Here is a 22,500-nt window from a genome sequence, read left to right as displayed (position 1 = left end):
TTGCCATCCGATCATAAGATTGAAAAGGTTGGGAGGTAACCTACAATAGATAAGTTACGGGGCAAACGCGAGGGGTGCCGGGGGCTATTTAAAATGGAAATCTAGCAAAAAGCTTCCGCTTACCTCATGTTTGGCACGACTTGTGTTTGCTTTCTGCGTTAGTTAAATGGCAGCTCAAGGACAAAAATCCATTCGGAAAATGCTGTGTCTACAACAGCGAATTCCATGAGACCGTTGTCATCTTCGAGAACTTTAAAAATGAAACCGAGTAATCTCGTTCCCAGAGCCCGGGTGTGAAGTACGATGCATTGTGGGATACACTGCGAATTAAGACGATCCCCATAAGTTTTCGTGTCCCTTGTAATTCATTTCTTCGCTCGGCGAGTTAAAAATTGTGAAAAAAGCGAATTCTCTTTTTGAAATGAAATGACGCAGATATTGCCGTCCAGCATTGACGGTTTTGCAATGACGGTTTTCCAATGTGGCGCGGGTTCGATTCCCAGACTCGGCGTCATATGTGGGTTGGTTCTCTTCTCTGCTCCGAGAGGTTTTTCTCCGCGTACTCCGGTTTTCCCCTCTCCTCAAAAACCAACATTTGATTTGATATGTATTGATCTGATTTCATTTGATTTCATTTGTGCACGACCCCACAAGCTGTTCAGCTTTAAAGGGGCTAGGTCACGCAATTTTAGGCAATTTCAGCACGGATCGAATGCCAATTTGACGTTTAGAGCTCATAATTAACAAAATTAAACAAAAGTACCTAAAATAGCGTGACCTAGCCCCTTTAAAACACTATCGTGTGAAAATAAAGGATTATTATTATTATTATTATTATTATTATTATTATTATTATTATTATTATTATTATTATTATATAATCATCAATGATGATTTATTATTTGAGAGCACACTGCCCGGGGGTTAAACAAGCATGGCTCGCGGATGATTCGGCAGGCGGTGGAGTAATCACATCGCTTTACGATTGGTACAAGCTGTTGAGTCAGGAAGGAGAGAAGTTCGGTTACCTTGTGAATGGGTCAAAGAGTTGGCTTATAGTAAAGTCAGAGGAAGCTGCCGCAGAAGCAGCGAGAGTATTCGGTGATGAAGTTAATATCACTATTGAGGGTCAACGTCATCTAGGAGCGGTCATTGGATCACAAGAATACAAGGATATGTATTGTAAGGAGAAAGTGCGTGCATGGAAAGGGGAACTTCAAACACTATCAGAAATTGCTAAGAATCAGCCCCACGCAGCGTATATCGCTTTTACGAAGGGGTTCAAGTCCAAGTTTACTTATTTTCTTCGCACAATTGAGTCATTTGAGGACTATATCGACCCAGTCCAGGAGGTAATCGACGATCTACTACTTCCAACATTCTTTGGCCAGACAGAGCCCCTTCCCGACGAAGTGCGCCAACTCGCTACCTTGACAACGGCCCAAGGGGGACTAGGCGTGCCGGATCTGAGATCGGAAGCACCACAACAGTTTACCGCATCAGCATCAATCACAGCCGCACATGTAGACTCCATAACAACTCAGAGTACCATCATGATAACAGGCGAAAATTCCGTAGAGGAGCTGAAACGTCACCACCAGGCGCTAAAGGCCGAAAGGGAAAAGGCAAAAATGGAGTCGATTGACTCCACCCTCTCCCCTGATCTTCTTCGATTGGCCAATCAAGCAAGAGACAAAGGGGCCAGCTCTTGGCTTAACGCGATCCCCCTCAAAGATCAAGGTCTAGCTCTTAACAAGCAAGAATTCAGAGACTCTCTGCGGCTATGTTACAACTTGCCTCTCACCGACCTACCAGCCCAGTGCGTTTGTGGGGATAGATTCAATGTTGGCCACGCCCTCTCTTGTAAAAAAGGAGGGTTTGTGGCACAAAGGCATGATGGTGTACGAAACCTACTGACATCATTCATCACCAAAGTTTGTAAGAATGTGGAGGCGGAGCCACGCCTCTTACCTCTTGACAACGAACGGATGCATCTTAGAAGCGCAGTTACCAGCTCAGAGGCACGTTTAGACATCAAGGCGGGAGATTTCTGGTCTAGAGGAGTTACAGCATTTTTCGACGTCAGGGTCACGCATGTTAACTCCAAATGTAACCAGAGCAAGCCGACATCCGAAGTCTTTAAAGACCAAGAAGAGGAGAAAAAGCGGAAATATCAGCAACGAGTGCTTGAGGTCGAGATGGGATCCTTTACACCCTTGGTTTTCGGAACGAACGGTGGGATGGGAAATGAGTGCCAACGATTTCTTAAGCACTTAGCTTACAAGTTAGTACAGAAGGACGGTGAGCCCTATAACAACGTCCTTAATTGGCTCAGAACTGTCATCTCATTTGAACTCTTAAGATCAGTACATGCGTGCGTAAGAGGGTCCCGAGTACCTTTCCGGAATATAGGAGACTCTCTTGACGATTGCCGGATTAATGTCGCCACCGCCGGCATTTAAATTTTTAATTTAATTTGAGTTTTATCATTATCATTATTATTATTACTTATTTTTACCACATACATGTAAGATTCAAGTTTGTATGAAAGAGTGCTCAATAAAGTTTGTTATTATTATTATTATTATTATTATTATTTTCTTTTTTTTGAAGTTTTAAAACAGAGAAATACTTAATTGCTTGTAAATTTATAGTTCTAACCTTTTGGATATATTTTAATGTTTGTAAATATTTTTATCATGGAAATAAAGTGACTTATAATAATTATTGTTATTATTATTATTGTCATTATCATTATTATTATAACAATAAAATTATTATTATTATTATCATTATCATTATTATTATCATTATTATTATTATTATTATTATTATTATTATTATTATTATTATTATTATTATTATTATTATTATTATTATTATTATTATTATTACAAGAGGTCTAAACTTGGGTGCATTGATTACTTTGACTGGGGAGTGCTCGAGATGTGATTCCACTTCATATTGGTAGTAGTAGTACCTAGCAGGAAATAATCTTATAGGACCGAAGTTTGAGGATACGAGCATATACTTTTTGAGGCCATGCGCTAGTCATTCCAAGATGGCGTTGCATGCTTAAAATGGTCTTGCTTCGGATAAATATTCTGACCAGAAAACCTTTCCTACCCTGGTCTATGAGCTATGTAGGGCTGACCCTCTAATAGTTAAAAATGCCGCAATGGTCTGGCTTCGGATCGATACCTGTGGGTCTAAAAAACGACGTGTATAGTATGCATTCTCCTACATAAAACGCAAATTACTACAGTTGTATTATCTTCTTTTCCCACAATGATCTTATTCCGGCATTTCCCCCCCATGGGAGCAGGTCCTCCGGGTTCATTCTCTGATACTAACATGTCGTTTTTCCTTTTTTAGGGGTTGGGGATAGATGTTTCCGTGACCCGTCAAGGCCCTCACTTTGTAGAAGGAATTGATACCTTATTAAAGTCGAAACCGAATTCAAGGTATCAGTGAGAAGCAGCGGACTTCGACCATATTCAGGCAAAACATAATCTGAACGGATATTTAAACAACAATTCAAATCAAATCAAATCAAGTCTGTATTTGGCTCATTATAAAATAAAATACATCATAGTATTATTAGTTTTCGTTCCTCAACACATTCTTTCAGTTGTATTTCATTGCCAAAATGGTCTAATACAACTAATGATCTTGCACTGTACTTGCGTTGGTGGTGAAAACCAGGTAATAATGAAAAGGCAATCACTCCGGATACCTATTTTGGAAGTTCTATCATGGGACAAAAAGGTAATGCAGGTGACTCTAAATGAATGCCAGCGAGTATATCAGTGGGATGCTATTCCAAAATCAGAAAAAACTCCAGAATAGTAAAGTAAGCTGTGACTCGCATGCCAGCTTAAGAGTAAGGCATCGGTTTCACCTTGCAACGCAAGCACAACATTTTACCATGATACTTTTTTTGTGGTGATACATGTCTTGATACATGTCAATGCAACACATGCAGCAAAAGGACTATGGTATAGGTCACTTTTGTCGAATTCTCAAGAGTAGAATGGAGCAAACATCGAATGATAGGTGATATAGGGAATATTTAAATGTGTATTGTTTGCCTCACATCAGCCTCTATTCGATTTTTGTTCCATCCAAAGCACAAGAGGACGAAACTGGCCATTGGCTACAATTTTATACGTTATTGAAATTTGATTATCTGTGTGCAAGTCTGGGAAGCACCAGAGATTAACTTAGTAAATGGTGGTTCAAAATTGAAATGTGAACATTCCATTACAATAACACAATGACTAAGGGCGTTTCCATGGAATGAGACAGTTAACACAAATTTTGAAGTGGCGAAAATTTACCTGACACATGGACCTGTAACTTTAACTAGCTGCATGCTATTTGTTGTACAAAACAAAAATAAAGCTTAGATTAGTAAATGATACTACTAAATTTGCCAGTGGAAAGACTAAGTACAGCACAGCAGAGTTTTCTTTTTTCTAAACCTCTCGAAGAATGTCAGGATATTAAGGCGAGATTTCTTTGTAAATTCATGAAAGGTACTAAACACATTCAGTCTCCAGTTCACACCAACAATTCTAACACTAGTCTTACGTCAGATGTGAACTTTCAACTAGCCTTAAGTTGCACTACTGTGCATTTACAATATGAAAATGTGTACTTTTGGAAAAAGTGGCATTAAGGTATCTACATTTTTTGCAGGACAGCCACTTGAGTTTTCACAACCAACTTCAATGTCAATTGATCATATGCTCAGATAATATTATTCTGCATTCTATTTGCTTTCAAAATTAATATTTCCCCAATCAGGAACAAATAATATTTCAAGTGTTGTTATTCACTGCTCCAAAACAGAATGGAAGTGTTCTTTGAATTTACTTTTGCTCTTTAAATAAATGTTAACAATTTTATGGTTTTAACTACACTACAACAAATTACAGAATACAGCACAAAACATTATGCTTACATGAAAACAGTTTAATTTACATCTATATTTAACTATAGGAAAAAACAAAGGTAGTGCTGTTGCTTTTTTTTATGAAGCTGTCTGAACTCTAATAAGGTAGGAAACATCCCCAAAATTGCACAAAATCCCTCACTCATGAAGAGAGAGGGCCCGAATTCAGGTGAAACTTTGGAGAGCTTGCTCGCAGGCTACTCTTTTAATATCACTAATTGGCAAAACGAATGCCAATAAATATCCAAAAGAGAGGATTAACACTTTGTTTCACTTAAGAAAAATACTTTGGTTTAGTTATATAAAAACAAGTTAACAACAAGTTAACAATCTAATTCTTGGGGTCAAGGACCTTCTTTCTTTTGTCGATCTGGTTCTTAACGAAATATTTTAAATCGGTCCATTTCCTGTGATCTAGGGCGCCATTTGCCTTAGAAATACATTGCTCACAGTCCAGTTTCCCTGGTACACGTCCTTTCCTGATCCAGTGACCAAGATACTTTAAGACAGCTTCTTTTTCTTCCCCTGTCCATGGTTTATGAGGAACTGACTCTGCAATATGAAAAAAAATCTTTTTTTTACCTTTCCCTGACATCTTTTTTTTTTCCGTTGGTGGTTCAAGGCCCTTTCTATGGACAAAACGCTTGAACAAGGGAAGCGGGTCTGTTAAAGAGTTACTTCAAATGGCGTTCTTCTAATCAAATGCAAATCTTACGTCATCAGTGGAAATGAATTTACTTTCATAGTGAAGTTGAGATTTTAAAACGTTGCAAAAAGCCGTCGACGATAAATCTTGCACAGCGTTGGATCAGAGGAGATCGTGATAAGTCAAAATTGATTTTAAAATATTTTTGAAGTCAAGTAGTCTACTGCACGACTCGTAAAACAACACGAAGATGTATCTTTTAATTATATTTTGGCTGGCCAATACCAGCATTCATCAGTAAAAGATCGAGTCATGTTGATTGATGAGCTTTTCAATGGGAATGAGTAACATATCAACTGTTTGAATTGTTGTTGCTAAGAAAGTGTTCTGAGAATGCGGTCTAACTACTAGTGGACCTGAGTATAGGGCGTCCGTGTTCATTAAAACGGTCTTTCAGGCGACATTTGGTTTCCTCAATATACTGAAGATTACATAATTTACATTGAACCATGTAAATAACATTGAAAGTGTTGCAAGTAATGTGAGATTTGAGTTTATGGCTTTCACCCGTAGAATGAAAGGTGTATTCATTACGGCCGTGTTCTATATAGGGGCAGGTGGTGCAGTTTTTACTTCTGCATCGAAAAGAACTGGGAGAATTACTATTACAAGGTATTTCAGTAAATTGGGCCCTAATAAGACCGTCTTCTTAAGCGCGTCAGACCGGGGAATGTCAGAGGCCTGCTGTATTTGAGTTTTGAGGAAATTTTTGTCGAAACTACGGTTAGCTAGGTAGTTTGTTAGTTCATTTGTGCGTTGTAAGTAACGCGGCGTAGTCGAAGGGCCAAGCTGTAAGGGATGGAGCGTTTGGTATCATCATGGGAGTGACAAAATGAAGTGAGAAGATGCTGATGTTTGTGGGTTTGTGGGTTTGGTGTAAAGATCTGTTTCTATGGAGCCATCCTTGATTGAAACCATGACTTTCATAACAAAAGCCTTTATAAGGGCGCTTATCACGATTTGGTGCACGTCTGCCACCACGCTAACCGGTTGGAGACCATTATCAGATGTGCTCCTTATTAAACAATCTTTAAGCTTGTAGTAATAATCTAGTATTAGTGAGGTGTGTTCAACTCCTGTTTTGTCATTGATGAGTTATTATAGTATTTTTTCAGCAATGAAGGTATCACATTAAAAGTATTTTGACCATTATTTATTAAAGACAGTTACGGAATACTGGAATCAATAGACTGTCTTGCCGGACGTACAAGCGGTAAACATTACCCTCTTTAATGCTTAGAAAACACAACAATACATGTTTTATAACGCACTCTTTGTCTGGGGTATCACTATAGTTTCTAGGTGAATAGCAAGGCAGTGAGTACACCTTATGACATTAAAACTACATGTAATGTTCTGTTATGCAAAAATTATTTTTTGGGATAATAGTACACTGTAATATAGTCTCCTTTGGTGGATACAAAGCAGTACAGAGCTGTGAGAAACAAGCAATTTACTCCTTTCGACCACTGCGTGTCGTCTTGGTGTCCACGAGTCAGAAAGTCACTACTATGCTGTTCACCAAGAGACCATGACGGTCACCCATCCCGGTATTTAAACCCCATTCAACTGAACAGGACTTAAATACAGTAGAAAAAACGGGAATCTGTGTTTTACACAATCGCATGATATCAAGGCCATTTGTGCCAGCTAGCCAGTCCACGACGGCGTACAAATGCAGAAATCCTCATACCATCACAACTATTGATACCGGAGGGACACGCAAGACTAGTACTGGCACCATTACAATGTGTTTTCCTCCGTCGAACGCAACAAATAGTCAAAGTGAAGGTAGAAAATATTGTGCAAAAGAAGCCAACTCAATTGGAGACAACACATAACGTCTATCCTGCACATCATTTCCTATCGACCTCATTTTTTAAGAGGGGGGAGTTCTAGTCCGACGTGTCCCCTAGCTATCAATGGAAAAGACCCGCTATATTCCTATATACGAGAGCCGAATTGCTGATAAGTATATACTTCAAAAGGGGTTCCAATGAAGAAGACAAAACTCACTCTTTGACTGCTTAACTGAACAATGAACTCCCTCCTTCGTTGATTTTTTCTGGCATTTCCTGCTTTGATTTCTGGTCTTCTCGGGTACTTTGTTATCAATATGAAAGACAAAAAGACAAAGTTTTGATCAAATACTCAACAGAAACTAAACACACTCAGGTGACACACCCTTGACACACCTCATCATGTAACGAAAGCAGTAGTTTTGCCTAAAACTTACATTTTGCAGCAGAATTGACAGAGGTTGTGTTTTCCTTTTCTGGATCGTTGGAACCTTTAAAAATGACAAAGCATGGCAAGTCTTAGCACCCATTTCAAATAGCGCTGATAAACAGTATTTATTGAAGTACTTTAAAATGACTCGCTTTCAATAACTGCGTGGCTCGCATGTTGATTCTCGGCTCATGTTGACTCGTGGCTCGCTTGCTGGCATATTATACACATTCCAAGGCGGGTGGTGAAGTAGAAGAAAAATGTTAATCTTGTATATAATATCAACAGTGATTACAAAAATAAAATTTAAATCCAAAGAAAACACAACACTGATTGCAAAGAATATGAATGAAAAGTTATTCAATAAATATAGGTATATCATTTTAAGTTTAAAGATGAAGAGTTGCATAATACATAGATTCCAAGAAGAACAAGCTGAACCCGCACATCTTTATACCTCCAGTGCAAGAAGACTAAAAAAAGCTACTCACACCAAAATTCTATATTGCAGGTCAATGCCGGAGACAAGGCATTTTTCCAGATGAACCTATTAGTATCACAACTATACTGGTGGTAACTTAAAAGATACATGTATTTTAAAATTACTTTGAAAAGGTTACATGTTCTTTTCAAATCTATGCCTAAGGGCGAAGAGAGAATGGTTACATATCATCAAGTTTGGGAAACAACAAAAAATAGGGACTGAAGGATCTTACCCTGTGCTGGCTTTCCCATGGAACTGTTAACACTTCGCTCAGCTGGATCTTTTGCGCACATTTTCCCAGATTTGGTTTCTTTGCTTCGAGCTGTACAAAATAACAATGCATTAACCTGCCTGCTCCCATAATCGACCATTTGGTAGAAAAGAACATTCCTTGCACATTGTTTCCCTCAACCATTGTTGCCACAGACACAGGATTTTGAAATTCCCTCACTTTTCCCTGACAAATGTAAAATTTCCCTGACCAACTAAATTTTAAAAGATCACAAATTAGTCCTGGTAATGGCCTCAAACCATTTATTTATGTTTTTGGAAAGTCACATGCAGAGTACAGTTTATTAACATAACATAGAAAACATCAGCTTCTCGTTTAATTCCTACCAATCCAACCAATTTCATGTCCATAAAATGTCACAAACAATTGAAAATGTTAGAAAACAGGGAAAACAGAAGAAAACAAATCGTATGATTTCATTAAAAAACATCACTGAGTTGGCAATAAAGAAGTTAAGACTCTGAAAATTTAATTTTTCCCTGACTTCTCTCAAAGAACTAAATTTTCCCTGACTCAGAGTGAAATTCCCCGACTTTTCTTTAACCTTAAAGATTTTTTCCCCTGACCATTTCCTGACCGTAGCAACCACGTCAAATACTCAAATACTGCCTAAGCAAGATATCAAGCTAGCATGGCTATAAAATAATTGTCACGTCTTTATAATCATATACAGTGCGTTCATTTCAAATGGATCACTGGCGATGTCTGACTGCGGCGACATAAAACACTACTTTTAAATAATGTTAGCTATATTTTTGACAATGTAATTACCACTACATCGCATCGGAACAGGTAAGGGAGATACAAAATTTTAGTTCTTGAAAATGTAAAGAATTTTGTTGTTCTCCCGACCTATTAATAGGACGCATATTTTGGAGACAAAAACTCTTGCAACCCTAATTAAGTGATTGGCTTGATATGAATGTTCACTTTGGGGAAGCAGGTGTTGGTAGGGTGCAAAATTACCATCTCTGACTTCCTTACTTTTACCTCCAAACATAACCCCTATCACTATCAATAAATGTTTAAACAACATAATTGCAAAATACTTTGCTTATCATGTTTAGTCACTCTATTTCTGACAGTGCTAGTACTGGAGGAAAAGTCACCTGAGGTAGTTCCTTCAGCAGTCTCAGTTGAACTTTCAACATCATCCTCATCTTCATAATCTGTGTCATCGGATAGATCTGGTTCTGCAATGTCTGAAAGAAAAGTACAAAATCTAAATGAAGTTGGCTATGATGTAAACTAATAAGAACTAAATTTAAGCAAGTATACCAAGTTTTTGAAGGAGCTCTGCCATGACATTTTAAGTGAACAAACTGTGGCTTATTCTGTCTTGCAAACCTAATCTGTTTTGCAGCGGCAAACCGCTCCCGCTGTACGCACTAAAAGAGGTTTTGTCGTCTCAGTTTAGATAATTATTGCAATTTGAGCAGAAAGGAAATTGGGATTGACAAAGCAGAGTGTAGGACGTAATGGCTTTCCCATAGGTTCAGCCATCTCATCTTGTCAAAAATTAATTTTTCGTTGAGAACAAATCCTTTGATTCAATTCATTGTGATGCAAAGATGTTACCATTAGCAACGTTTTCTGCCACTGCTATGATTTAAGGACGTTCGCACGAAATTTTTTCAACATTGATTTTCTTCTGAAACTTTTACCACTTTAAGATGATGAGTTAGTTATGTCAGAAATGTAAAAAAAATGGGGGGTCACCGACTTCGTTTTGGAAATCGGGCTTCGTTATCGAATAAGGCCAGTGTCTGTAAACCCAAATATATTGCAATTAAATCTTTGAAGTGAAATCTTCTCTGCCAAATATTGTTTAAGTGGCCTAATTAAGTGAATTTAGTCAACTGATGAGGTTCCCTTACAGATCAAGTTCGCATTTGGCGACCACAGTTTCACGCGCCTTGCAGCCGCAAGATGGCAGGATTTGATGTCCCGTGAGCAGAAACCTTGAAATTTTTTGAACTTCCCACATTGATTTTTTGTTCATTTTTGGACAACGTGGAGATAATTGTAAATAAAATCCGTTTCTGGAAAGAAAAATAGGGGTCACCGAACGTCCAAGACCGTTAAATCCAGGCAAAGCTATAGCAATGGCCTTTTGCCCTATCAGTTTTCATTTTATTACTTAGCTCGCGCGCTCGTGTATGACGTGGCGTGTGCATTTGCGTACGCAGTAAGGATGCGCAGAAACAATTGGCGCGAACGTCCTTAAACAGGCCTTGAGAGCACCTGGCAGTTTTACAATAACTTTGTAGCATTGTATTTTTCTTACCATTTAGATTTATCTCTTGTAATGTTTTCCCCGCAAACTTTCTCGTTTCCCCTTGATCAACAGTGAGAAGTAGTTTGCTCACTTTGGCGATTTCTATTGTTGATTCGTGGAGCCGGTAAAAATCCCTATGAACACGAATGTCATGACCCAAATGCCTTGCAAGCCAGTCCACTTCTTTCTCTTCCATGGAGAGTACTTGGGAAATAGTAGCTATATACTTTCTCAGTTTTGTACTTGTTATATTGGCAGGGTTTAACAGAGGTGGTTGACATTGCATTGAAATATTTCTAAGGCAATCCCAGGCTCTCATGCACTGTAATGACTGCCTGTTTGGTCTGGCAAATACAAACGGATTCTTCTCAGGAATGGCCACAGCCTCTCTTGTCTTGATAAGAAGATCAATGCTCCTGGTCATCTCAGCGGTCAAAATAACTGGCACTTTTTTTCCCCTCTTGCCAATTATTTCAACCATGTCCAGCCTGTTCAAAAACAATTCACATTCTCCGTGACAGTAGGAAAGAAATTTACGGACATATTTAAATTATATTTAACCGTGTATATTCATTGACTGCATTTAATGGGGACTTTTGGGTTTTTTACTGTTTAACCCATTCACACCATAAATGCCCTCGGACCCCTTCCCCCCAATTGACGAAAAGACTCCCTTAACCCATTGACCCCTGAGAGTGACACTTATTTTTTGTAACAAAAGAAACAAGCTTTGGTCATTATTTGAAAGTAAAATGACGAAGAAAACATTGACCAGATGCAAAAATGCCCGCAAACAAATTATTCCTTTGCCTTGTGTTAATAAGCCCTAACTAGCCTCGTTTTACAGCCCAAATTCTTTCAATTTTACAGTGTTACTGGGGCTAGTTATGCCAATTAACACAAAGACAAAAGAATAATTTGTTGGCGGCCATTTTTGCATTCGGGCAATACAGTAGTTTAACGAAACTCCAGCTTAAAATGAATGCAACTTCAAGAATTCACTGAATTCGTTTGGGTCTTGAATCGTAACTTTTTAAGTTCCATTCATTTTAAGCCGGAGTAGCGTTAAACTATGTGGCTCAATTGTGAACTGTAATCTATCCAAGAAGGCAACACTAATTTGCAGCAAAACTTAACTACCGGTACATTGACTAAGACATGCTTCACACGTTACTTGCTTCACATGCTTCACATGTTACTGTACACGTAACAGTACTTGAAAAAGGAAGCATTGTAGGGGCGCATTAATAAACAATATGAATCAATGGAATCCTGACCTACATGTAACCTCTCGTACCTCTTCGACAATTCCTTTTCAAATTCACTTAGTGTTGACATAATTTCTGGATTGTTGACCTGGTTCCAGTCTGGTCGATTGAGGTAGCTTTTTAAGAGCATCCTAGAAGCTTCTCCTCCCCTCCTCTTGTTAAACATCACTAGTCTGGCTAGAGTAGCTTGAGCTAATTTACTCCAGGATTCCAACTGAGGTTGCCCTTCTTGAAGGACTTGCGCTGTCGACTGCATTATTGAAAGGACACTTTTCCTCAGTTTTTCAAGGTCTTCTGCAAGTGGCAGCAATTCCACCCTGTTAAACTTCTGTGTGCCAAGAGCGCGGAGGGAATGGTGTGAAACACGATGGCTCCACTCTGCTTCTATTAGTTTTTCAAAATTGTCGACATCTTCCAGTAGTGAGTCATCCTTCCTTCGCAATGCATGGCCCCGAAGGACGTTTACACACTTTTTAAGGGAATGGCCGATTTTCAAGGCCAATGATGGTGTAGCTACTTGATGCACACCGTCGTCAAATTGGAACTTTGAAAGGGCTTTCACAGCGCTCACCACAACATCAAATTCTTGAGGCTTGATAAAATCTGAAAGGTTGGCGTCAGCATTGAAACTTGTTTTGCGAAGTTGAAGCAAGAGTCTAGCAAGTTCTCTCATCTTTTGAGATACGAAGTTGTTTTGCTTTTCTCCATGTTTTTCAATGAGCAACACCCCAATTTCCTTGATGAGCCAATCATTTCTAGCAATGAGGGAGATTTGATCGCTTTTCATAGTCGCAAACAATTGACAAAGAATACTGTCACTATAAATGGCTGGAAATAACTGCAATCTTGCTTTTTCCTGAACTTTACGGTGCTTTGGAAATTCATCTCCTTCTGGTTTGAACTTGCACAATTTAACATGTTTCCACAATTCTTGACGCCTTATGAATCCAAGGCAATAATTGCAAGGAAGAAAATCTGAAGGACTACATTCTTTTCCAGAGGTGGGACGTCTAAAGACAATCAGCTCTCCTTTTCCCGTCTCCAAAACATTTAAATTGTGGTGATAGTTCCCTAATAACCGTAGTTTCTCAAGGTGTTTTTTCCTGGTTGGTGACCGCTTATTGAAGGAAAGGGCAATAGCAACATCTCTTTCAGTCTTGTGTTTGAGCTCATAATGCCTTGCAATTTTAGACACCAAAACGCCACAATAAAAGCATGCTTGCCTTTTGTCATACACTCTTGTGTTGGACTCATTTTTTTTGGCACATGGTACGGACACTAGTAAATTAAAAATGATGGATTCGCGGTTAACTGCGAGCACTATTCAAGGGGGGTGGCACTTAACTACAGAAGGCCAATGGTTGCAAAAAAAAGAAAGGTTGCATGTATGGTTCTATAAACTAACTTTTTCAATGGAAATCTGACATCACTTCAGTCAGAAGGCGTATGCGCAACTAGTCTTAGTTCTTTGCCGTGCGTTTCAGTGAAAAACAGATAAAAGCTCCCAGGAAATAAAATCATTTTTCGTAAACTGTAGCATGGAGTTTCTATTTGGACAAAAAATGGAACTGATATTTCGAAAAGTGTATCATAGGAGGACCTTATGACATCACAATTTTTTAAAGAAATCATTTCCTTTAAAATCCATGCTACACTTTTTGTGTTAGAATGTTCTCATGCTGTTGTGTTTAAAAGATGTGAAAAACATAGTTAACTTGCTAAGTGTTTAGGCATTTTCTGTTTTGGTCACGTGATTTACATTAATTGTAGCAAATATGGTTGTGAGTCGAACCATACAAAGGAATGTTAAATAGAACACACTTGGCAAAAAAAGGTTACTGTAGAGTTAAAGGGTTTGAGAAATGACTACTTGAAGGGGTCCATAGCAACCAACGGTTTGGTAGTTAAGAGCCACCCCCTTAATAGCGCTGAAATCCGTATGCCATCACAATATCACAAGACCGACATGATCAGGATACATTCTCTGTTGAATGCAACAAATAGTCAAACTGAACGTACACATGATAATACCGTGGAACCCCGCTCTACGGACACCCATATATAGCAGAGTTTCGTTTGTCCCCACGAAAAGATCACATATTTTCTCCAAATTTTACCCGCTTAATATGGACACCAGTTAATACGGACAACGGACAATTTCCTTTGTCCCGAGTCACAAACTCTCATATGTGGTCAACCCCGCTTTACGGACACTGGTTATGTGCGCACTGTCTATTTTCATTGTCACAATTATGTGCTAATCGTAGACATTGTACCTTATCAAATAATGACAGATTTCTGCGAGTTTAGTATTATTTTCTTACTAACAAAACAGACGCAAACTATAGCGTGACATGTTTAATTTTGATCAGTTTGTCTTTCTCCCGGTGTTTGGCCCTTGAACTTTAGTCCTTTAATAAATTTTTCTGCCTCCTCTTACAGTTTCACTTTCTTGGCATTTCACTGTAGTCATTGCTTGTGGCCTTTTTCATCTCTGACAGCCTTGTCGTGTAAGCAACTTACGTTTCCTAGCCGAAATGTCTGCTGTAGTCTTTTAGATAGTTAAAACAAGTGTTCGAGACATTTTTCTGAAAGCCAGCCTAATACGGAAACGGACAAGATGGCATGTCCCCTGGGTGTCCGTATTAACTGGGTTCCACTGTATTGTGTAACACAAGCCGATCAATAGGAGACAGAATGTAACATCTATCCTGCACGTCATTTCCTACCAACCTCATTTTTTAAGAGGGGAGAGTTCTAGTCCGACATGTCCCCTAGCTATCAATGGAAAAGACTTGTTATATTCCTATATACGAGAGCCAAATTGCTGATAAGCAGTTCAAAAAGAGTTCCAATTAAGAAAACAAAACTCACTCTTTGACTGGTTAACTGAACAATGAACTCCCTCCTTTGTTGATTTTTTCTGACATTTCCTGGTTTGTTTTCTGGTCTTCTCGGGTACTTTGTTGTCAATATGAAAGACACAAAGGCGAAGTTTTGATAAAAAAAACTCAGCAGACACAAAACACACTCAGGTGACTCATGCTTTAAACACCTCAAGATAAAACGAAAGCAGTAGTCTTCACTCGCTCAGTGCCCGAAAAAAAATAAATCCAGGTTGTCCCTGTTTCAAAACCCAGGCAACCCAAAACCGTAAATTTGTTTGCGCTGACAAATCCTTGGTCGCCCGTTAGGAAACCCCTTAAGATTAAATTCACGCCTTTTTTAGACGCAGGTTGTTTACCATTTGCCAAAAATTCCCGGACAATCCGATAGGAATAAAATGGAACATAAACTAGCTTTTATATTATTACATCGTCTTAAAGTGAGAAATTTTGACTTTGCAAAAGAAAAGGTAACCCTTAGCAACAAAATACATCGTGAAAGAAAATTAATTTAGTAAAAATACATGTGGCATTCTGGCCCAGAGCACTCGCGGGATCTGACAGTCAACTTGCCCGCTACCTGCACTGTTTAGGGATTCCATCCCAATTCCCCCTAACACAGGAATCAAAAACGTGAAAAGACTAGAAAGTACCCGCTAAATATAGCGCAAGGTGAAGTCATTTTCAATATGGGTGCCAAAAAAATCACTGCTAAAATGGTGAATTTAGCTAAGTTAAAATCATCCTTTGTACCTGCTGAGTGTGACATACTGTCTTCATCGGAGGACGAGCCCGAAAACAAGCGTTTTCTTCTTTTCATATTCTGCTTGTAACCTGAAGTACAAAAAAGTTACGATAAAAGTTCTTCTGGTAAAAATAACTACATGCAGATACTCAATACAGTATGTTATTCAGGCAGAGACTGAGTATTCAGAACTCGTTTTGATAAAAATTAAGAAACTAAATTCCTGTGGAATGCAATTAAGGAATGACATGAAAGTACTATAAATGTTTATCTAAGTCATTGTGTTTCATCTCCTTAAATCCTCTTCTATGTTGCACCTCTGTTCTTGTCACCAACAGGGTTTCCTTATGGCTTGAAGAGGGATGGGGGGGGGGGGGGGGAAGGGGGGGCGTGGAAGACGGTTATCCACCCAGAGCAATTTTATTGGCTTACGAGTGCCATTCGGTTTTGACTTTACTTTCCCGTACAAAACTTAAATGAGGTAAGCTCGAAAGCACGGTGAACGAGTTTCCCAAGTCAATGGGTTAACCCATCCACAACTCAAACACCCTAGGTGCCCCCCCACTCCCCACTGACGAGTAAAATCGTCTGAAGTTACCCCCTCCCCCACTCAATTGACAAGTAAAATCGTCTGGCGTTAGACAAGACAGAGTAAATCTGGACATAATTTGACTGAGTTTAACCCATTCACACCTCAAACTCCCTAGCACGCCCCACATTTACGAGTAAAATCGTCTGGCGTTAGAGTAAACCTGGACATAGTTTGTATAAGTTTAACCCATTCACACCTCCAATGCACTAAGACGCCCCTCACACGGTATCGGAGTGCATTCATCTGTGACTTACAAAGTGCGGTTGTTTTCGCATTAAAGGGAAGGGGCAGGAACGTCTGCAGCAGACTCGGTTGTTCCGAGTTTGGGGCCTCAAAACTAAACTTTAATATTGAAATAATTCAATCTATTAGCTTTAATATGATATACAGTTTGACTCTACAAAAAATAGCAGCGCAACAATTTCCTTTTTCCTCGGACACCTCATTTTCCTTTACCAAGACCTATACGAACAACATGCAGAAATTTTTGTCGCAGTCTTCTTTGTGACTACTGCTGGATTTCATGCATTTAACGCTTAACTTACTTTTAGAACATTGAATGTCATCATTTTCATCTTCAATGACATTTTCCTCATCCGATTTAGGATCTGCAACGGCGAGGCAAACACTTAATTCTTTTGCAATAACAAATTGTTATGTTTTGTATAAACAAAATGTGCCAGTACATGCTGCCTTTCTTAAAAATAAATAAATAAATAAATTATTATTATCTACTATTTAAGTATGAAATGTACAGAGAAATGATCTGTTCCAGTGCAGGCAACAAATCAAGTCAAACAAAAATGTTAGTTCTTAAAAATTTAAAGATTTTAATTTGCTGTTGTCTTTACCTTCTAAAAGACTGCATAATTTAGTGACTTGATGGGAATGCTCACTTTTGGGAAGCAGGTAAAGGTGGAGTGCAACGTGACAATCTCTGTCTTCTTGCCTTTACCTCCAAACATAATTCCTTCACTTTCAGTAAATGCTCAATCAGTCAACATAATTGTTTAATACCTTGCTTATCACTTTAGTCACTCTATTTCTAATGGTGCTGGTATATCACGTGCATAACTGGAGGAAATGTCACCTGAGGTAGTTCCTTCTAAATCAGTAATCTCATTTGAACTTTTGTCACAATCCTCATATTCACAATCTGTGTCATCGGATAGGTCTGGTTCTGCGATATCTGAACAATAAGTTAGTCAGAAATATTAATATATTCATGACAACTAATGCTAAATTAGAATTCAGATTTAAGCAGGTGAAAGTTGTAAGTCAGATAGGAATGTAACCACCTATGACCTCCTCAGTTATCTATATGCCTTGTAACATAATTCCTTCTTTATCAGTAAACTCGTTCATCATAATTGTATGATACATGTACTGTCTTTGCTTGTGAGCAAGGAAAAAGTCACCTGAGGTGGTTCCTTCAGCAATTTCAGTTGAACTGTCATCACTGTCATCATTCTTAAATTGTGTATTATCAGATAGATCTGGTTCTGCATTGCCTAAAGGGAAAGTACAAATCTAAATGGAAATGGATATCTTATAAACTGGAGCAACAAAATTTCAGCTAGATTTTACCAGATTTTGAAATGAGCTCTGTCAAGGCGCTGTCAATGTCCAAGCTGTCATCAGTGACATCATCCACACTTGATGTTGCAGCACAATCAAATTTTTCAGAGTGAGCCTTGCTTCTTGAATTTGCCACAAATTCCTAAATAATAAGGCACTGTATTGACATGGAAATTTCATAAAACTTCTTCAGATGTTAATAGTGAAGTATATTTTTGGGAACATGCTGCAGTATGCGTGAAGTAATTGAGGTCAACATAATCAGGGTGCATAAATTTCAAAATATTAGCATGATGTGACCTCAGTCAATGGGCAGACATGAGTGACACGTAATGATCAGGGTTCTACATGTATCTACATGTAGGAAGATTCTACTCCTCAAATACAGTACAATGTACCTTCCCCAAAATGCCCAGCTTCCCCCCAAAAAATATTTTTAGTCATTACAGTATACAATGTATAAGTACAAGAAGGTCAGTGCACATGAAGTATTAAATTATTCCCTGGGGACTATATGACAAGGAACATGGAGTACTACAAACTCCTGGCCTTACAGCAGGCTCAGTTTTCGTACTGTACATTCTGTTTATGAGTTGTTAGCAAATATCAGCCCTAATTGTAACATTGTTAGACATGATCACGACTAAAAAATAAATAAATACCATTGTAGCAAATTTCTCAAAATTGTGTCTAAAAATGCACCAGATTGCATCTCAGCGCATGTTCATTTCAAAAAAATTTCCAGGGGCATGCCCCCTGACCCATGAACGCAAAACGTAAGTTACATAACAATTGAAACTATTTACCACAAAATAATAAATAAAATAAGAACTGGACAAGTCACGATTCATTTTCCAATTTAAAAGGAGGCATTCATTTTCCATTTTATAATTTAAAAGGAGGCAGTGTGGCCCAGTGGTTAGGACGCTTGCCTTGAGATCCGGAGTTCCCGGGTTCAAGTCTCGTTCTGACCACTCGTTGAATTTGATCCTGGTAGTCCCTGGTGGCTATTTACAAGTGCAGCTGGGAAGTTGAAGCTGGTTAGCCTCCCGCCAGTTGGGATTCTTAACAGTTGTTGTTATTCTGTTCCGTCGTTTCGTTGTGTTTCATTCGCCCTGAAAAGCCCCTTTGGGGAGCGGTCAATTAAGCATGTATTGTATTGTATTGTAACAGAAACCCATAAGGGTTGAAACGTGTAACGCGCGTTCACAGCTTCCGATATTCAGTGCTTTGTGATTGGTTGACTGTTTCAGTGCTAAGTACCATATTTGGAAACCCCTCGCTGTTGTTGCTCCAAAAATGGTACTTAGCAAATTGAATATTCGGAAGCTTGTTTCCCAGCACACAAGGGGCCGTTACACGTTTCAACCCTTATGGGTTTCTGATTGTAGTTAATGCGATTTTTGAGCGGAATTCGCGCCTTTTGTTGAAGCCATGCAGATTAAGTGTGAATAATTGTGTCATCCAATAGGCTTCTCTGGTAAGTAGTAATTACTGGTCTAAGTGTAATGGAGTTTGGAAGGATATAATTTGTTCGATGATGACAAAACTCATTTGAGAATGTTGTGTTAGGAACTCTTAAAATTCACTGCCAATTCACATGTTCTTCTATTGTTGAGCATAATTATTTCAGGCCTTCTGATATTGAGTGATGGTGCGATTTCGCACAATCCACCTCAAATCGCATCCGATCGCACAATTCACAAAAAATCCCATAATTCACAAAAGAACGCACAAAATTCATAAAGTAAAACATAAACCTGCATAAATACGATTTACCTTGTTACCTTCAATTTCGTAAATAGTCGAAGTTCAAGGCATTATTTTGCATGTGGGGGGCCTGGTACTAGTCTCATTCTTAAAGAGTTGACAATTGGTGTAACACAAACACGCCCTTTGTTGAGATTACATATAGCAAATCTGTTCAGAAATATAATACTGAACACAAAACAAAGTGTAAGAAGCTAGTCATAGCATACAGGAATATTAATAATTATTGATCATTCATTTGGCATGTTAAGCTGTGTCCTTTCAACTTTTAACGTGGTGCACCAATAGTGCAGAAGACCTCATTTTTTTTACTTGTCCCACCTAATGTCGATCAAGATTCATAATTATTGTTCCCTATGTTCAAAATGTCTTTAGGGCAGTAAAAACGTGTTTTTTTTTATCCTGAAACCCTGAAAAACAAGCTTAAAATTGCTCAGAAAAAAATCGCATAATTGGCCTTTTTAATCGCATAATCTGCCCTGCAAATTTCGCACAATTTGCATTTCTTCATCGCACCCTATCAGAAGGCCTGATATTTGATTTATGGTTGCCGAATCTAATTTTAAACTCAGTTGATGCAGAACCCACACTTGTAGATCACATTTACAGCATGTTGCAACGTAAATTACATTTTAGGATGAACAGGACAAATTTTTGTCGGATAGGATATTGCAAGTAGTACACAAATCACACCTATTTTTATCACATTTAAAACAACCGCCCTTATTGACCGCCCGATAAGCAGCAGAGCTTGGTCGGAATTTAGATGGCACCAGAGCACCGGTTTCAAGCTACAGTACTTTATTTGGCTTTCTCATCGATTATGCCCATTGCTAATTCCCCATAACTACATGCATTTTTCGGACCCATGGCCGCACCATGTTTTTGTACAAATTTTGTTCAGAGAAATGGCAATTGTTGACCCGGAGACAAATTTCAACAGCCTGCGCTATGCAATCAGTAGAGGGAAATTTAGAAGATCTATTATCAAGGGCCTTCCTAACAGTGGTAATACCCAAGTTGTTGTCAATGTTAGAAAACATTGACACCACATCCTAGGAAAAGAGCAGAGAACCTACCCTGAGGGAGTGGACCTTTGGCATGCAAGGCTTGTATCTTGTTATATATATATACTGAATCAACTACTTTTAACGGTTGATTTATATACTGAACATATGCATCGCCAAATGAAATGGATTTTTTTTATTATCGTAAAGAATAAACCAATTTCTGTTTGTTTTGGTCACGCATGACTGTGACTGCCCAAGTATTTTTTGTCATGTTTTTCATTTCACACCAGTTTGCTCGTCCTTGTTAATTTCATGCATTAAATAATGGTTACCACAAAAAATCTTTTGATTTCACTTTAATAATTAAAAGTGGTTAAGGGCACACAGTGCTCAAGTTGAAACAGGATGGGTTATGCCCAATTAAGTCAAGAGTCACCAGGTGATGGCATTTTCAAGTACAATTTTTGTGGGTGGTCCGATCCACCATCATCAGAGTTCTGTCTTAAGGATGTATTGTTTGGGGAGAAGTTGGAGGACTTGTTATTTTTGTTTTGAGCGTGCTGTTCATGGACCGTCAGCGGGGAATTTATTACAGTTGTGTTTAAGGGCCCCTCTTTGGGACTATGCTAGCCTTATTATAGTCATTCAGAGGCCTTCTGCGGGGAATGTGTTGCGCTTGACCTATTGCATAACTTTTGTCACTTGCTTTACTCATACTTTGCTTTTACTCATATCTTTTTGTACTTCTTAATTACGCTGCTTATGTAAACCAGTACTTAATTCTGATACGCAACAACCAATGGTAAAATAAATTTTAGTTTTTAGTTTTTACATGTTAGTCTGAGGAAAGCTGAACAGCTGAAAGGTCATTAAATCAAGTTGGACCAGGTATGAAAGTTTACCGCCACTGGTTTTCTTTCAGTATTTTAAGCGTATAAATTCATGTGGTGGTACGGCATCCTCTTGGATCCTTCTGCTGTGAGTTTCATTGTTTGCGTAAACCTTCTTATTCTGCCTATATATATTATATAAGTATATGAGAGAAACCCTGACGATGCACACCCCAAATAATCATAAAATATTACATCATACTTTTATAAACTTTTGAACTGGCACACTCTTACCACGTAAATCACCTCTTTGAGGGCTGTGTTTGCCAGCATGGTTGTCCTGGTGGTGTAGTGGTTATCACACCTCACTATTGAACAGTGGGGACGTGATTGTTCAAATCCTGCTCAGGGCAAATTTTCTTTCAAAACTTTAATTCAGTTAAAAGTATGAATTATTTGAAGAATCCTTCCTTGTCCTCACGCTATGTTGACTCAAGTCGTGTCATCATTAACATGAGCCCTTGAAGAAATAGTTGGGTTTCAAGTGGAGTTATAGGCTCCCCGCCTACCTGTCCACCTTGAAAGAAAATATTCCCGTAGGCCCGCACCCTAACTACATAAATAACCGTCTTCGAGGGCTGTGTTGACAGCAGGTTGTCCTGATGGTGGTAGTGGGTTATCACACCGACTAGTATGCGGGGATGTGAGTTATCAAATTCCACTCACCAGGGCCAATTTTCTATTCAAATTAATCATTTATTCAGTTATATGTAATTGTATAATTATGTATATCCGATATAACTTAAAGCGAACTCAATATGAGTAGATAGGGATTTTAATACAGTGATGTTTTCGTAGATCAACGAAAAGTTGACC

General features: G+C 38.5%; 1 protein-coding gene and 1 long non-coding RNA gene across 2 annotated transcripts in view; both read right to left on the bottom strand.

Annotated features, from left to right (window-relative positions):
* LOC138034263 (uncharacterized) overlaps positions 1–272 on the bottom strand; it is a 16,030-nt gene extending 15,758 nt beyond the window's left edge. Inside the window, exon 1 of the long non-coding RNA XR_011128821.1 lies at positions 124–272. This is a non-coding gene — a long non-coding RNA (uncharacterized lncRNA). The remainder of the gene's footprint in view (positions 1–123) is intronic.
* A 3,270-nt stretch (positions 273–3,542) lies between these two features.
* LOC138034262 (uncharacterized) lies at positions 3,543–18,156 on the bottom strand (the record flags this gene model as incomplete). Its single annotated transcript, XM_068881792.1, has 13 exons — positions 3,543–5,509; positions 7,680–7,766; positions 7,900–7,953; positions 8,609–8,698; positions 9,778–9,870; positions 10,956–11,434; positions 12,244–13,492; positions 15,089–15,175; positions 15,853–15,933; positions 16,982–17,044; positions 17,527–17,625; positions 17,855–17,947; positions 18,024–18,156. Coding segments are annotated over 13 exons (2,829 nt in total), but the record flags the coding sequence as incomplete, so codon positions are not given.
* Between the last annotated feature and the right edge of the window lie 4,344 nt (positions 18,157–22,500).

This window comes from Montipora capricornis, unplaced genomic scaffold (genome assembly GCF_036669925.1).
Source record: "Montipora capricornis isolate CH-2021 unplaced genomic scaffold, ASM3666992v2 scaffold_101, whole genome shotgun sequence".
In the NCBI taxonomy this organism is placed as follows: domain Eukaryota; kingdom Metazoa; phylum Cnidaria; class Anthozoa; order Scleractinia; family Acroporidae; genus Montipora; species Montipora capricornis.
Note: the sequence above shows the minus strand (reverse complement) of the source record. Positions and strands in the feature narration are given on the sequence as shown.